The following is an 18,715-nucleotide window of genomic DNA, read 5'->3' on the forward strand; positions in this document are numbered from 1 at the left end:
AAAGTTTGGCCGCACCTTTTTGTAACACCCTGTATACGGTAGACAAGGCCACTAGTGTAATGTCTCCAGTTTGTTGCAGAGCCCTTATTTCTTGTGAGGCCCATTCTCACAGCACCCCTATGTATGTATGTTGACCCCATGTCTGATGCTCCCGCATCAACTTCGTGATCGCATAATGCCACTCCGTGCTGAGATGCAGGCCGCCATCTTTTTTGATGGTGTTGTTGGAGATTTTTAGGATTCTCTACCGCAACTGGTAAAACAGAACCCTTATCAAATAACTTTGTTGTTTGCCTGTCTGTCTGTCAGACAACTGTGCGGTTATGAGCACCTGTACAAATTGCCAACATTTTCGCAGTCCATTCTTCCACTTGCACGAATGATGATGAAATGATGAGGACAACACAAACACCCAGTCATCTCGAGGCAGGTGAAAATCCCTGACCCCGCCGGGAATCGAACCCGGGAAGCGAGAATGCTACCGCGAGACCACAAGCTGTGGACTGTCTGTCTGGGAGTCAACCTGCGCACATATGTGGCGATGCTGTGAGTACCAGTGACATCACAGCCAGCAGTTAAAGTACATAAGGCCATATCAGCCAGAGGCGTACAAATTCCCCTTCCAGCATGCCTGCCCGTATCACTGTGCCACAACCATTAAACCAGCTCAACCTACCGGAATGGAAACTACTTTACAGTGGTTAAAGCAGGCCAACTTGGGTTTCCACTAGCCACGAAAGGTTCAAGGGACGTGTTCCGCCTGCTGAATCACACAACAGGTTGTGCTGTCACTCCGGTGTTAGTAGAGATTAGCCATGTATTTGTGCAGGAAGTTTCACTGCAGCCCATGTATGTAACTACAGGAGCAGCAAAATTAAGAAACCAAACTTAAAGGAGGTTGAGGAGAAATTAAGGATTTGGGAATATATACCATTCACGAAACAGAGCCCAAGTCGAACATGGGAAAAGTTGTCGCATTTTGTATGAGACAGTTTCAAATAATTTGATAGTTGCCTTGCAATGCTTTGGGAACCCCGAGTATGTTACGAAATGTTTGTAAATTTGATCAGCAACTTCCTCAATCTATAAATATTTTGAGGGAGGACAAGGCTGTAATGGTTGACAAGTGTGTGAAAATGTTTGCTAATAACTTAAGGCTATTTACCAGTACATAGACTTTCTAAGTTTAGTGCAGGCATTGACTGAAAAAGGAAAAACAGTTTGCTCAGTAAAAACGACATTCTCAGGGAATGCAACATAATCTTAGTATGAAAGAAAAGCTCCTTCTTTCGGATATGTACCTCTTACATTAGCATAATATGAAAAAAATGAACTTCTTGTTTGATAAGATGTAATTGGGTAGTTTAGAATGAACTATTTTAGTAACTTCGAATCAATTCAGAAAACAGATAGTGCACATTCTGGAAAAACTGGTTGGAATTGGTATACCTGGAATAATATGAGATGCGACAATGGTGTAATGAGACTGACTTTCTTTGCAAGATGTGGCAGCCCTGCAGGCTTGCGTAGGCACAATATCTTTGACCTCGGTCTATAAGCTGCTTCTAGTCCAAGCGGCACATCGATGCAACTGCTCAGTCGTGAGTTGTGCTGTAATAAGTTAACACGTGTTTGTGTCTCTCGTCAAGGAAATGGAACCGCATAGTATTGCGAAGAGGTGTGCCATTTCTTTTTGCGTTACATTGAGTGAAAACGCGACGACAACTTACAGTAAGCTTCAGAAGGCTTTTGGGGAGGAGGTTATGTCAAGAGCTCAAGTTTTTCATTGGCGTAAAATGTTTAGTGAAGGCAGAACCAATGTTGAAGATGAAGACCGCAGTGGACGACCATCAACCTCATGCACTGATGTTAACTTGGCCAGGGTGTGTGAACTCGTTCTATTTGATCGAAGATTATCCGTGAAGATAATTGCAGAAGAACTGAACATCATTCGAGAAACGGTTTGTCTAATAATGACTGAAGATCTTGGTATGAGAAAGATTTGTGCAAAAATTGTCCCCAAAAATCTCACACCACAACAGCAAGAAACACGAAAAAATGTGGCAGCTGATCTGTTAGAACAGAAATCAATCCAGAATTGTTGAGCTGTGTTATCACGGGTGATGAAAGTTCGTTTTTTCAGTACGATCCAGAGACAAAACGCCAAAGTTCGCAATGGTGCTCAAAGAGTTCACCCAGACCAAAAAAAGCTCGCATGTCAAAGTCAAAAGTGAAATGCATGCTTGTGTGCTTCTTTGATTCCAACGGAATTGTCCATAAATAGTGGGTGCCTCCTGGACAAACAGCTAACCAATATTACTAGAAAGAGATTTTAGAAAGATTTCGTAAAAGAGTTCTTCGTGCCCGTGCCAACATTGCTGATAATTGGATTCTGCATCACAATAATGCGCCATCCCATACTGCTCTGTCAGTACAGCAATTTTTAACCTCAAAACAAATTTCAGTACTACCACAGCCACCTTATTCACCAGATATCGCTCCGTGCGACTTTTTTCTATTTCCAAGAGTCAAAACGGCGGTCAAGGGACACCATTTTTAAACGACACAAGGTGTCCAAAAAGCTGTGACGTGGGTCTTGAAGGATATTATAGAAGATGAGTTCCAGAAATGTTACCATCAATGGCAGAAGCGCTGGAAAAAGTGTGTGCAATCAGAAGGGAACTACTTTGTAGGAGACAACACCAAACTTGGCTAAAACGGTAAGCAACTTTTTTGTTCACATCAGTCTCATTATTGTCGCACCTCGTATGTGGGTGGAACCCACGAAGGTTACAGAAATTAGAGTTCAAAAACCTTACTTTAAAAGTATTGCAGTACAATAGTCATGTTCAGATTCTTAGGTGCAAAGGATCTCGACTTTGAAAGTTTTTTTTTGCTCATTATAGAAAGCACGTGACCTGATGATAGCTAGTACCAGTCGAAAGTGAGAGAAGTTACAGAGAAATCCATTCATATCGAAATAAATAAATAAGACAGAAATACGAGGGTGGTTTGAAGAGTTCTCGGAATCACCGCGAGAGGTCAGCGGTAGCGCTACGAGTTGCCCACGTGAAATTCATTGGACTGTTGCCTGTAAACACGTGCCGCGTCAGTGCTCTTGGGAGGCAGCTGTGGCGGTGACGTGACTCTGTTGTTGTTCCCGCGTTGTGATTTGCGAAGATGGAAAAAAATCGAGATTCGAGCAGTGTCTAACATTCTGCGTGGTGTCTGTTTGTTCTAAGTCGTGTCTCCCTACCACTTTCGCGCAACGACGCTCTGAGCGTGTTTTTTAGGGAATTGTTTAGTTTGAACCTGGGACCTGCTGCTGGTAAGGAGACGACAGACCACACATGACATGTAGAGTTCAGAAGAGTTCAGTGAGACTAGCGATGATATAATCAAATACTTAATGATTTCAGCGTCAGCTCCACTGCACTCCCTGTAAAAGAATCTCAATACTAACTAAATTTAGTGGAAGGGGTTCAAGGCTTTCCTATTTTTAGTTAGCTGCTAAAATAACGTCGAAAAAGCAGTTACGTTTACCATTGGAAATTTTTTTCTACTCACAAAACATCGTTTATAAATGGTTCAAATGGCTCTGAGCACTATGGGACTCAACTGCTGTGGTCATCAGTCCCCTAGAACTTAGAACTACTTAAACCTAACTAACCTAAGGACATCACACACATCCATGCCCGAGGCAGGATTCGAACTTGCGACCGTAGCAGTCGCACATCGTTTATAAATTGCACTATTGATAAAAGGAAATGTTTTAATACAGGATGATAAAAACCAACTGTGTTCAACAAAAATGTGAACGAATATTCCCTGAATGGGTTTCCAAGTTCTACAATGGATCAAAGTATGACCTATGCCATATCACATCTATAATCTAGATTTAAGTTAAGTTTCATAAAAAAGAAAACTATCAAAATGGTCTGCTGTGACCCTCAATTATCTTTAATTACTTATCTATTTTGTCGTAAATTACAGTGGCTGATGTGGCTTCTCAATAACTATATAACATAAAAAACATCGCGTTTCAGATCTTTACTTCACGTAGCAAATGTGAATACCATGAGATTTAATTGACGATCGACACTAGTATTACGTAAAAAGGGAGTGTAACAGATGAGACTTCTGCAGTTCTGAGTGAAGCTTTATGCGCTGTTATACGGCATCGCGTGCGTTCATTACCTTGTCGTTGGTTAGGCAGCGTCAGGGGGCGGCGGGCACGCGCGGCTCCATACAGCTCGCCGTCTCGGAAGCAACTCTCTCCTAACTTCTCCTTACTACAATTTACCGAAGTTGGTTTAAAAAAAGCTATCTCGCTGTGTTTTCAACTGACCAATCAGCCGTGGTGGGGCAATGTTTTTAACGTTTGCAACCTAGCAGAGACGCGTATAGTCTCACGCTAAAACTTGCAGCTGGTGTGGCCCTTTTAGTGTTATCGTAAGATCTGTACTGTTCTTCTGGAGGGCTCTATCTTCTAACATGGGCTGGGGGGTGGTCCTGGCGGTCAGCTGGCGACGTGGGTGTCCGTCCCTTATCGTAGGGCCTCCTAGCCTAACACGGTTCTGCTCTCGGCTTCTGTTCCCGTTTCTCCCCTCGGAACTGCGTCTGTCTCACGGTGGGAAGGTATGACATGCATTTAGGCATTCTTGTGTTAGTCTGTGGTATTCCATTTGCTCACTCGTTGATTGTATTACTTTGGTTAATTTAATGTCAGGATTTATTCGGAGCTATGTGACATACTGCCGGATTTGCTTATCATGTCAGGGTTTTCATGGAAGGTGTTGGATTTGCCTGACACCTTACAATTGATTACATACTTCGTAAAGAAAGGTATGAAAGCAAAGGACATTCATGCCGATTTCCAGAATACACTGGGGGACTCTGCTCCTTCATATTCAACTGTTGCCAAGTGGACCAATGAATTTAAATTTGATCGGGAGAGCTTAGACATTGATCTGCGCAGTGGTCGTCCAGGATGTGTCACTACTACAGAAATCATTGCAAAACTGCACAAAATGGTTATGGAAGATCGCCGATTGTAAGTGCGTGAAATTGCTCAAGCTTGCCAGATGTCATCTGAAAGGGTATATTACATTTTAACTGAAGAATTAGAAATAGAAAAATTATCTGCAAGATGGGTACCGCAACTCTTCACGCTGGATCAAAAACGCACGAGAATGGACGTATCGGAACAATATTTGGCCCGTTTTAGGAGATACAAACAAGATTTGTTGCGCCGGTTTGTGACCACAGACGAAACCTGCATGAACTACTATACTCCAGAGACAAAACAACAGTCAAAGCAGTCGATACATGCTGATTCTCTGCCAGCAAAGAAAACAAAGACAACTCCTTTGGCGGAATAGCTCATGGTATTAGTGTTCTGGGATGCGAAGGGGATTCTGTTTGTAGATTATCTCCCCACTGGGCAGACCATTACCGGAGAATACTATGCTAACCTCCTGGACAAATTGCTACAAAACATACTCGAAAAAAAGCCAGGTTTAGCAAGGAAGAAACTCATCTTCCATCAAGACAATGCACGCCCGCACACATGTGCCGTCGCCATGGCAAAATTACACGAACTAAGGTATGAACTGTTGCCACACCCGGTTTATTCACCTGATATGGCTCCGTCAGACTTCCATCTCTTCCCAAAACTGAAAATTTTTCTCGCTGGACGAACACTCACTTCAAACAAAGAATTGATAGCTTGAGTTGACAAACATTTTGCAGGCCTGGAGGAAACTCATTTTTGAGATGGAATCAAGGTACTGGAAGATCGTTGAACCAAGAGCATTAATCTACATGGAGACTACATTGAAAACTAGAAAAAGTTTCAGTGATGTAAGTACTTTTTTTTTATTCTGTTCCCAGAACTTTTCAAACCACCCTCGAATACTGAAAAAGAAAAAAGAGGACATACAAAATCCACCATTTTCTGGACTACAATGACCCAAAATGAATATATATTACACTGAACCTCGTCTTGTGGTACTTGGATTTAAAAAAGACTTTTCATCAACTTCCGGAATCTATTCATAATACTACAATGGGTGCAGACACAATAAACTGCTGCATAGCATAGCACTGTGGGAAGACGAGCAGGAAAGCAAAAGTCCTGTAGCCTGCTTGGGTTGGGCAGAACCTGGCTTCGACGGGAGTAAATCAACCTCTCCTTTCTGCTGATAATGTGGGGTGGCTTGCCTGCCTGGCTAACAGGCAATCATGGTTAGGTCAACAGCGGAATGTGTACACTTCTGATACCAACAACACATCAGCAGCCATTCCACTCGACAATGCCCAAAGCGTGTTTGAGCGAAGGCATTTTAACCAGTTAAGGTTAGTGAGAGCCCAAGAACGTCTTATTCAGTCCACAGTTCGTGGTCCAGTGGCTAGCGTTCCTGCCTCTGGATCACGAGGTCCCGGGTTCGATTCCCGGCTGGTTTGGGGATTTTCTCTGCCTGGGGACTGGGTGTTAGTTTGTCTCCATCATTTCATTATCATCTTTCGTGACAATGGCTCGGTTGTACTGTGAAAAAAAATTGGACTGTGTAAAAATTGGGATTTTGTACGGGTGCTGATGACCGTGCAGTTTAGCGCCTCACAGTCCAATCGTCTACATCTACGTCCACACTCCGCAAGCCACCTGACGGTGTGTGGCGGAGGGTACCCTGAGTACCTCTATCGGTTCTCCCTTCTATTCCAGTCTCGTATTGTTCGTGGAAAGAAAGATTGTCGGTATGCCTCTGTGTGGGCTCTGCGTGGACTTTATCCTCATGGTCTCTTCGCGATATATACATAGGGGGCAGCAATGTACTGCTTGACTTCTCGGTGAAGGTATGTTCTCGAAACTTTGACAAAAGCCCGTACCGAGCTACTGAGCGTCTCTCCTGCAGAGTCTTCCACTGGAGTTTATCTATCATCTCCGTAACGCTTTCGCGATTACTAAATGATGCTGTAACGAAGCGCGCTGCTCTCCGTTGGATCTTGTCTATCTCTTCTATCAACCTTATCTGGTATGGATCCCACACCGGTGAGCAGTATCCGAGCAGTGGGCGAACAAGTCTACTGTAACCTACTCCCTTTGTTTTCGGATTGCATTTCCTTAGGATTCTTCCAGTGAATCTCATTCTGGCATCTGCTTTACCAACGATTAATTTTATATGGTCATTCCATTTTAGATCACTCCTAATGCCTACTCCCAGATAATTTATGGAATTAACTGCTTCCAGTTGCTGACCTGCTATGTTGTAGCTAAATGATAAAGGATCTTTCTTCCTATGTGTCCGCAGCTCGTGGTCTTGACGTAGCGTTCTCGCTTCCCGCGCCCGGGTTCCTGGGTTCGATTCCTGGTGGGGTCAGGTATTTTTTGTGCCTCGTGATGACTGGGTGTTGTGTGATGTCCTTAGGTTAGTTAGGCTTAAGTAGTTCTAAGTTATAGGGGACTGATGGCCATAGCAGTTAAGTCCCATAGTGCTCAGAGCCATTTTCTTCCTATGTATTCGCAGCACATTACACTTGGCTACATTGAGATTCAATTGCCATTCCCTGCACCATGTGTCAATTCGTTGCAGATCCTTCTGCATTTCAGTACAATTTTCCATTGTTACAACCTCTCGATATACTACAGCATCATCCGCAAAAAGCCTCAGTGAACTTCCGATGTTATCCACAAGGTCATTTATATATATATATATATTGTGAATAGCAACAGTCCTACGGCACACCTGAAATCACTCTTACTTCAGAAGACTTCTCTGCATTGAGAATGACGTCGTCGTCATCATCATCATCATCATCATCATCATCTTATTCAATGTTACCGCCGCCAAACTCTGCATTCTTACAAAACAGAGTAACTGGTAACTGAAACTTTACAACTGCCGCCCCGTAGCGCTGGCTGTATGACGAGGCGATTGTGCGTCTATGTGGCAGGTGCTGTACGGAAACCAGCTGCAGCCGGACCAGCTGCGAGCGGCGCTGGGAGGCAGCGGAGGCGGCGTCGGCGGCGCCACGACTCTGGGGGCGGGCGTGGGCGTGGCGGCGCCCGGCGTCGGCATGGGCGGCGTCGGCGTGGTGGGGCAGCCGCCCCTCTCGCACCACGGCGCCCACCACCAGCGCGTCATGGTGCGCCGCGTCACCCGCAGGTGGGCGACACTCGTACCGTGGAACCAGTTTCACGACACATGCTTCGTGAAACCTATTTCGCGACACTGGTTTCATGGAACCAATTTCGCGAAACTGGTTTTATTGGAACCAATTTCGCGAAACTGGTTTCATGGGACCAATTTCGTGAAACTGGTTTTGTGTACGGCTGTAGACACGGCGACACCAACGTTCACTGCAGTTTCGTCATTTCGCGAGTGCTGGAGTCGTCTCTGTAGTGAATGTCTTGGCCGCTCCAAGAGTAGGGGCACAGATAATGCTTCTCTGCTTGAAATCACTGTGCATAAGAAAGACATGTTTCTGCTCTAGATTGGATAAAAAACAGTCACTTCAGTTGCTCCACGATCTTGATGAAACAGATTACTCTGGAAGATCTGAGACGTTATTTCAACCATCTGAGAATGTCACTAGTGCTATTCACATTTCTTCTTAATAGACTTAATAATGTGCCTAGGAAGAAAGATACACTGTAAAGCGAGAAGCATTGTCGCCATAAATGAAACTGCAAAGGAGGAGAAACAAACCCACAATGATCGAGTACAGAATTAGAAATGTCCCGCTTGACGCAGTCATGTAGTTTAAATATCTGGGCGTAACGTTGCAAAGTGATGTTAAATGTAATGAGCGTGCGAGAACTATGGTAGGTAAGGCGAATGGCCGAATTCAGTTTCTTGGGAGCATTTTAGAGAAGCGTGATTCATTTGTAAAGGAGACCGGATGTAGGACGCTGGTGAGACCTGTTCTTGAGTACTGCTCAAGTGCCTGGTGTGACCTCCCCCTTCTCTCTTTGCTCCGTTTCTTTCGCTGATCTTTCCTCTTCTTTCTTCCTTCTTCGTACCGCGGCTATATCTCAGGGTTTTCAATGCAGAATGTAGTGAGAAGGGGGCACACGTGCGTCGTGGTTCACGATATCATGGTGCTGTGAGGGAGCGTCACTCGTGCGTCTGGTTTGAGAAGACTGACGACTGAAGTGCGAACATTTCTCGAAAGAAAAAAACAAGTATGTGCTCTCTTTTCTTTTAAAACTAGAAATAGTAGCATAGCTAGTACTATCTATCGCTCTACTAAACTGAATGAGCACGACACTATTGATGAAGTTTCAACCTCGAAAGAAGTTTATTAATACCAGTTAGCAAAAATTTAAAACAAAAGAACTCATCCAATCCAGAAGTCACTGACAGTGAGAGCAATTAGTTTCTGATGTGTGTGTAGTGGTCATTAATACTTCAAAGATCGTTTCAATAATTCTATCACTGTCAGTTTGTGAGTTACTAAGCAACGTATCAACAAGCTGACTATGCAATGATTACTATTTGTCGTATCCCGACCGTAAATCGCTTCTCGCTTGCTTTAAGTATCAAGACGATTACTATGCCGCTCTTATACGTCTTTGATAGTTATTATCAAGCTGATGTCCGTAAATTGCGGTTAATGTTACTGAATCACACACGCGACGATAACGCCCGATATCCAGCCGCGTATCTTAAACTCTGCGCCGATATTTGACAATTCGCGCGCGATTTGTTTGCACCAAAGTCGGGCCGTGGTTCCCTAGAATAATCTTTAAATCAACTGTGGGTTGTAAATTAACAATTCTATGCCCATTCATGAAAGTTACAGCAGATCCGCACTCGACGACTATGTGATCGCGCACTCGAGCAATACAGAAGTTTTTGTTCTTAACAAAGAGAAAACGTATCATGCCCATAGAGTAGAAATATCTCTGGAGTGAGCATTCACATGCGCAGAACAGATTTTGTGTTGTCAACATACGTTGCCACGATGGTCACGTGATCTCGGAACGCCGTAGATTTGTCCGACATTTGTCCTATAAATTTTGAATGTTGTCATATCGCTAATAAAGACAGATTCCCTTCGTAAGTGCTGTGGATTTAGTATAGACGTTTGCAGGCACCATAGCAGTTTACGTCTGACATTTGAAATAAATTGGGCTCTTAGCTTTGAAGAGCAAAATGAACGAACATGACGTCACAGAAGCTTCACGTTAGCATGTATTTACAATGTCTTTCATGTCACATCTCGTCAAGTCGCTTAACACAGTACTGAACAACGAAATTAGGGTTTTGAGTCACCATCCCTAAAATGCATAAAATGTTGTAGTATCAGAAGTGGGCAGCTAACAACGACAAAATTGGTCAATGGCCGAAGCAACCTTTATAACCTATGTTCTTGATCCATTATGTTTGCTAAATTACTGAGAAGTGAGACAACGTTTCAAAACATCGACAATTATTTGCTAGGGAATATATGTATATTCGTACACATCAAAGAAAGCTTCAAACGAATTAGTGAAGCCTGTTAAACTTACCCATTATGTTTTTTCTTACGTAAATAATAACGTCATAAACAACTGTATTTTATTCCTTCATTAAAGCTGACTTTTTTGCTTCAAATGGCATACGGTGGAATTTGCTTCGCCTACTTATGTTCTTATACATATACATTGTGGGCGTCAGCGCTGTTGTGTTATCATAAAACCTAAATAACTTTTCGCCTTCAGATATACGACCTCGGTTGTGTAAGAGAGTGGAAAAAATATCCCAGTCGTCCTGGAACATCTCCAATTTGTCTCTAAAACAAAGCGCTATTATAAAATAAAGATTATGAAGATACAACAGTACAAAAGCCACTTTTATAAGGAGAATGAGCGCGGTGAAAATAGGTTAACTTAAGATGTTAACAGACTGGTACCGTTAAAATGTTCTTCCCAAGAAACCTTGACGTACCGTGAAATGACGTGACGTTCCGTTGACGACCTGTGCGAATGCCTCCATTCGAAAGGTATTGTAGAATGTTTTGGTGTTATGTGACGATACGTGACGTTACCTGATGGCGGACGTGAATTGGCGTTGAACAATCGACGTCGTCCCTAGATCACGTGACAATTCCAGTTTAATGTTGACAACATGCGCAGGACGCAATGCTCACTCCAGAGATATTTTTACTCTATGATCATGCCTGATGCAGCAAGGTGATTTGCTATGCCAAAACATATTTATATCTGTCTAATTAAAACTCATTATCTATTAAATGTTGAACATAATTAAATTCTTTACTGTGCAAATAATCAATAAAATTTATAAATGAATTACATGTATGAAACAAAAACTCAAGTTGATATGACGTCTATGGTCACTGCTTATTTCGACCCCCCTACACTCACGTGACGCAAAGTAGATCTGACTATATTTGACCTACTCATGTAATGCTACACTGGGATCTGCACCTGGTTGTATTAAAGGAAGACATCGAAGCAGTTCCGAGATGGGTTGCTAAATTTGTCACCCGTGATTTCGAACATCACACTAGTTTTACAGAGATGGTTTGCGAACTCAAATGTGAATCCCGGAAGGGAAGGCGACGTTATTTTTTTTTTTTTTCGAGGAACACTACTGAAAAAATTTATGGCATTTTAAGCTCACCGCAGAAAGATCCTACTGCCGCCTACAGTGTGTAAACTTTTACATGGCAGACCTCTCCCTAGTCCTGAATCGGCAGAAGTCGGTAAACGTTGGGAGGCTTCGGTAGGCACGCAGTTTCGACTGCTGCCAACATTAAGTAGCTGACTGTGTTGTACAAGGTAGCCATTGTCGTCTGCTTCGTTATTGTTTTGCGCTGTACTGTTCTGCGTGTTTTTATTGTGCACTTGTGCTAAACATTATCAAAATGAGTGAAGAGGCAGTTGCTGGCCCATCTCGGGACTGGCCAACAACCCCCGTGGTTTTATATACTTTTTTAACACGTTTGCGAAACGTGTTGCGAATAGTGTTAGTAGTGAAGAAATAATAGAACAAAACGTCATGCCTGACGCGGCTCTTTTTCACGCATCTCGATGTTTAACACGTCATATCTCCCGAATTATATGTCGTAAAGAGACATAAATTTGCCGGCGCGTTTACTGATATATGTGGATACTGTATGCGAAATATGTTGTGATTAGATAGTGGCGAAATAATACATTAAAACGTCATGCCTACTGCGGCAGATTTACGGTATGTACTGAGAAAATGTAGTAAGCGACAACCTTTTATCCTTTCATTATTTTGTGGGGGGTGTCAGCGAGAAAAATTTTCGTAAACGTTCGAAATTGTATGTAACGTTTGTTGCTAGTCGCTAAGTGCTCTCATTCTGAAATAGTGGATGCATAAATCTGGGTATTTTCCCGCGCGGTAACATCTCATTGTTTATGACGTCATATCTCCTCAAGAAAGCGTCTTATTTCTTTTTTTTCGGCTAGGAACCTTCGTGGGCGTACGGAGAACAAATCACCAAAATTTCATCGCAATCGGATGAAATGTTTGGGAACACACAGAGGGCAGACATACATACATTCATTTTTTTTTTTTTTTTGTTTGATATTTATTGATTTTATTTTATTTATTTATTATTTTTTTGTGGGTAATTGATCAGAGGCCTTCTGCGCCCCGCTGGTAATATGTTGAGTCACGTCTTCTCGAAATTGATGTGTTCCGTTCAATTGTTCAGAAATGTTCATTGGTTCAAACAGGAAATCTTCTCCTCTCTTGGCTTAACACATTCCAGCTGCGAGGTGGCTCGTGGAAAGCACTCCCAAGGAAGTTCGAGAAAAATTGTCTGTATTTTGGGTGACGGACAACGACATAATGACGGTCATTGAGGTATGTCCAAAAATCGAGTACAGAGTCTACAGTTTGTCCAAATAAGTAGTGAATGGCATGTCCGCGAATCCAATTCACAGCATTGGTCTTTGTCCGAGGAAAATAGTCACGTTCCGGAAATAATAATGAAAGGGGAGTAATCCGATCCGGAATGTCCCGCGTTAGAAAAGCCACAATACTTCGAACCAAGTGCCAAACCTCCGCCGCCGGTCCGCAAACAAACCGATGTTCATCATTGTCTGGCACTCCACACGTGGAGCAGAGAGGTGATTGGGCGAGGTGGATACGATGAAGGCGAAATTGGTTGATTTGCTTACCATTGACAGTTATGTACCAGACAGATTGAACATTCGTGTCAAGGTAACAGGCGAACACCGCGCGCCATATATGACGCCAGTCAACCTGTGGGAACTTTAGTTCAATCGGGTTAGGTGGACGACCTAATTGGAGGACATTGTATACTGCCTTTGTTTTGAGTAAAAGCTGTCTTGGTAAGGTGAGGCGTAGATAACTGAGTTCCAGAAAGAAGTACCGTATATAATGGAACTGGGCCGGAACATCCGAGATCATCACTGGGGCTGACAGTGAGACCGGCGAGTATGCCGACAGGAGGAGACCAGTGAGGCTCGTTGGGCAACGTGTCCATACCGTCATCTGGGAGCTGACAAATAGGGCGCGAGCTCTATCCGGCACGTGAAACAGACCTATCCCACCTCGTTCACGGGGAAGAGTAAGGGTCGCATAGTTAATTTTGAACAACATCCCAGAGCTGACGAAAGATGCCATCGCTGCCAACATGCGACGTGCCACAGTAAGCGGGAAAGGTAGAACTTGCGCTACATGGGGAACTCGGGATGCGATATATGTATTGACATATCGAGCTCGTTGGAGAATATCTAGGGATCGAAGGCGATGGTCCATAAGACCTGCTCTGATCATTAAAAGGAGGCGTCGGCAGTTGATGGTGGCTGAACGCCGGAGATCAGATGAAAAATCTATTCCCAAACAACGAATGGTATCAACGGTGGTGAGAGGTGTAACGCACTCCACGGGAAGTCCCGTGCCAATGAACATAACTTGTGACTTACGTACGTTTAAAGAGCTACCTGACGCCTCACCATAAGTCGCTACCCACGTCAAAACAGCTCGAACTTCGTCGGCATTACGTAAGCAGATGACGACATCGTCAGCATAGGCCGTGCAACAGAATCGGTAGCGATCTATGGACAACCCTACCAAACGTTGTCTTAGTCCACATAGCAAGGATTCCAAGGAAAAGGCGTACAAAATTGCTGATAGAGGGCAACCTTGACGTACGGATCGACCTATTATTATCGGTGGAGTGAGTCTGCCATTGTACATAATCCTGGATGAGGCACCCCGCAGAAGGCGCATCACTACCGTGATAACGGCGACCGGGAAACCCATATGGTGGAGAACGGCCGTAAGGAACGAATGGTCAACCCTATCAAAAGCTTGACTGAAGTCCAAAGACGCAAGTGCTCCAGAGAGGCGTTGTGCCTGGGTAACGGCGATCATATCCCTGTAGCGGCATAAAGCCGTGCGAATATTGTTGTCGCCTCCCAAAGATGCTTGGTCTGGCGACACAACATATCGGGCAACGTTTTTAAGTCGTGCTGCCAAAAGGCGAGTGAAGATTTTCATATCACTGTTAAGGAGGGTGAGGGGCCGATAATCACTGATATTGTTGCCACCGTGCGGTTTATGTACAGGAATAATAATTCCTTCCATGAAAGCGTCCGGCACAGGTACTTCCGGAGACATCAGTTCTCGACAGATGGAGGTGAATGCGGACTCTAACAAATCACGGAAGGTGCGATAAAATTCGAGGGGAAGACCGTCGGGGCCCGGGGAGCGATTGATGGTTCCTGCCCGGATCGCATCGCGGACTTCCTCATCAGTCACCTCCGACATCAATTCAATCGCCGCATCTCCTGGGATACCACCGAAGTTGAGCTGTGAGACTTCCTCGATCAACTCTGGGGAATGTGGAACTGCGGCGTAGAGCTGCCGGTAGTGGGCGTGAAGCACATTCCCTATGGCAGATTGGGTTACGTAGCGACGCCCTTCTTGATCCGTTAGGACGTGAATCAATTTTCGGCGTCGATTTTGTCGTTCTTGGATGATATGGTACATCGACGGATGTTCATGAGGCATGCGATCAGCAGTACGAGATCGTACTATCGCCCCTTCCAAGTGCCGTCGCATGAGATTGGAGATTTGGGCCTTAGCTTGGTTCATCCTTGTATGGCGCTCAGGGGAGGCTGGCATCGTGGAGCATTCTCGTAGGATTCTGTAGTAAAAATCCATAGTGCTCTTCCTCCAAGCGACAACATCTTTGCCATACCGGATTAAAGTTTTTCGAAGAGCAGGTTTTGCACACTGGATCCACCAGGATATGGTAGACGGATACGTGGGTCGGCGTCTATTACATGTGATCCAAGTGTCTTCTATTAGAAGTCGACAGTCAGGTGAATTAAGAAGTGCCGTGTTCAGTTTCCATAAACCACGTCCGTGCCATACTGCCTGTCTTGTGAGAACAACATCACAGAAGTAAGCCTCATGGTCTGAGAAAGCAACAGGCCAGATTTCAGCCTGTCGAGTGTGTTGAATTAGGGATCGCGAGATGTAGATGCGATCTAGTCGGCTAGAGGAGTGCGCAGTGTGGTACGTAAAGCCCAAAAGATCACCGTGAACATGTCTCCACGTGTCGACAAATTGTAGCCGCGTGACGACTGTTTCCAGAGCTGCGCATGGTGAGTGACGCGGCAATTGATCCTGAGGTCGCTGGGTGCAGTTGAAGTCTCCACCCATGATCCAGTCATCGTGTGGTCCCATAAAAAGGGGTGTGACTTCATTCGCGAAGAAGGCATTGCGTTCACGACGGTAGCTGGAGCCCGACGGCGCATAAATATTGATGATGCGTACACCAAAGAGAGTAAGGGCCATACCTCTGCCGCTGGGGAGGTATAAGACATCTTCGGCAGGAAGACCTTCGCGTAAGATGATGGCAACACCACTACCGGTGTCCGAAGCGGGAGAAAGATGCACCGTGAAGCCATGTGGTGGTGAAAAATCGGCGACATGCACTTCCTGAAAAAGCGCAATATCTATGTCCGCATCATAAATCATATCGCGGAGCAGCGCTAGTTTGTGGGGCGCACGAATGGTCGCGAGGTTAATCGTTGCGACACGATAATGCTGGTGTTGGAGTCCCACAGGCACAGGCGGGGCTTCTTCTTCAGGGGCGAGAGGTCGTCGATCTTGCCGGTCCGCTGAAGAGGCTGCTATTGTGGAGAGTTTGCGGGCGCGGGCGCAACCGATGGGGGTGCCCCATCATCAGCAGCATCCACCCCAGTCCCTTCGATCTCCACGTCGTCTGCCCAGGAGACTGATGCTGCGGTAGGGCATCGGCTGTGCACGTCATCCACGTGGAGAGGAGACGTAGTTTTCGTCTCATCGGATAGGCTCTCTTCAACGTCGACCTGTGGGGGCGACGGCGACAGTAATGAGGGGTGTTCGTTGCCAGTGGTCGCCTGTGGCGGGTCTGTCGCATCAGCCGTTCGGTCATCAAAGATCGGTTTGTCGTCCATCTTCGGGTCTGCATCCCCGGTATCCATCCGTAGAATGGATTCATCAGGGGGTGTACGGCTACGTTTCTTTCTCTTTCGTGTCGACCCTTGTTTTCGAACAAGTCGTTCAGAGTCCGATGGCGGGTGGCTTTCGTCTGACTCCGGACCAGTCTGAAGGAAAGCAGAAGTAGGTACCACTCCCGGATCAACGTCCATCTCAGTAGCATTTTCAGTCACAGTGCTGCGATGATTCGGCAGGTTAGGATTTGGCGTCTGGGGCACCTCAGAAGGAATCTCAGGAGCGGTTGCATCTACCTGATCAGACGACGTCAACGGAGCAGGAAGACTCTGTGTAGACGTGTTACCTCCCTGGGCAACCTTGGCGTATGTGACAGGGATCTGAGTCATCACCGCTGGGGACGCTTCCTCGCCGACCGGCGTCTGAATCAGGCGGCGTCGCATGCAGGCGGATCTGACGTGGCCTTCTTGTCCGCAACCCGCACATGTTCGGGGTTGGCCGTCGTACATGACAATGGCTCGCACCCCGCCAATGGTCAGGTATGATGGAATATGTTTTTTCAGTTCAATTTTGACCTGACGCACACCATTAAGGACCTGGTAGGTCGTGAAAGTTTGCCATTTTTCCTCTACGTAACCGATGACGTTACCGTATGGTTGTAACGCAGAGACAACTTCGTCCTTCGGCACTTCAAAAGGTAGTTCAAACACCCTAATCGTGCGTTGACCGTACTCTGCGAGTTCAAGTGTTACAGCTCCGACGTGACCATCAGAGTATTTGAACTTAAGTCCATTGGCATGGCGGCGAATAACATCTTCACACACCTCGGTGTTTGTCATTTTAATATGAACGACACTACTCGTGATCGAAAAATGGATTCCGATAACGTGGTTAGGATCTAAACGAACTTCTTCACGTATGAACGTTTCAACTTCATGTGCACGAGGTCGCGCATGTTCAGCTGGGAAGGAAACTTTAAGGGTCGCACGGCGGTAAGCGCTCGACATGTTGTACACAGTGGACGGACGCAAGCCTGAAAGCTACGACGCGGAAGTAAACAACGCCTGCAGCGGAGCACTGGCCGGCGCGCGGGGCCGTCCGCACGCTGCCACGGCTGAGAGCCGACTGATCAATTGCGCTGTGCATACTATAGCGTCAAACTTCTTGAAACATTGTATATTACTCTTTTCGGGCGTTCGGAGAATAACTCACCAAAGTTTCATTGCAATCGGATGAATGGTTTGTGAGCGCATAGTAGACAAACATACATACATTCATTTTATATATATATATATATATATATATATATATATATAATCATGACGCTCAATTTGTAGTGCCAGCACTGCAACTGGTAGGCGTGCCTTGTCGCACCCACCGGCTCCTCTCCCCTCGCCAGCCAATGCTTGCTTCCTCCTCTCCCCGCACTCCCCTCACAACTCCGTCGTCTTACAGTTAACACACTGTACATACATTTCGCGTGACGAGAGCAAAGATAAGATACGAGAAATCGGGATTCAGACGTGGGCTTATAGATACTCGTTTTCCCGTCGCTCTGTCTGCGAGTGGAACAGGAAAAGGAACGACCAGGAGTGGTACAAGGCACCCTCCGCCACGCACTGTACCGTGGTTTTCGGGATATGGATGTAGATATTTTTTCGCCAAGTAGGGATCCGTATTCATTTCTACAGCAGATGTGTTGCGCAGCCGCTACCTCTCAGTCAAGTACGACGTCTGCTCAAAACATTCCGAAATTTTGTCCACAAATCTGTTCTGTGCTTACCTTTCACTTATTGTGCATGGTCTCCTTCGAAATACTCTTCTTTACAATTGATACACTGCTGCTGCCACCCCCGTTTCCATTTCCGGAAGCAGTCTCGGAGCGCCTCATTCTCGATCGCGCGAAATTTCTTTTATCTCGTCTATCGTCGCAAATATTCGCTCTTTCAACGGGGTTTTCACCTTTGGAAATTAAAAAAAAATGTCCGCAGGATCCATATCTGGAGAGTACGGAGGAAGAGGTAGCACAGTGATAGCGTTTCTTGTGCAATAGTCTCGCACCAACAGGGATGAAAGTGTGGGTGCTGCGTTACAGTGATGCAAGACACATGAATTGTTTCGCCACATTTACGGCCGGTTCCTTCTCACATTTTGTAGCAGCGTCGCAACACGTTCCGATAACAGCTTGTCCCTGTGGTACGAATTCAAGATGAACTAACCCTTCAAAGTCAAAGATAATCATTAAGGCCCGTCCACACGCA

At 45.3% G+C, this 18,715-nt stretch overlaps 1 protein-coding gene across 1 annotated transcript in view; it reads left to right on the forward strand.

The window, feature by feature from the left end:
• LOC124720151 (probable cationic amino acid transporter) overlaps positions 1 to 18,715 on the forward strand; it is a 444,710-nt gene that overhangs the window by 380,249 nt on the left and 45,746 nt on the right. The window contains exons 9-11 of the mRNA XM_047245457.1: positions 7,954 to 8,070; positions 8,104 to 8,165; positions 17,990 to 17,995. Of these exons, the coding sequence (XP_047101413.1) occupies positions 7,954 to 8,070; positions 8,104 to 8,165; positions 17,990 to 17,995 (185 nt within the window). The remainder of the gene's footprint in view (positions 1 to 7,953; positions 8,071 to 8,103; positions 8,166 to 17,989; positions 17,996 to 18,715) is intronic.

The sequence above is a fragment of the Schistocerca piceifrons genome, chromosome 11 (genome assembly GCF_021461385.2).
Source record: "Schistocerca piceifrons isolate TAMUIC-IGC-003096 chromosome 11, iqSchPice1.1, whole genome shotgun sequence".
NCBI lineage: Eukaryota > Metazoa > Arthropoda > Insecta > Orthoptera > Acrididae > Schistocerca > Schistocerca piceifrons.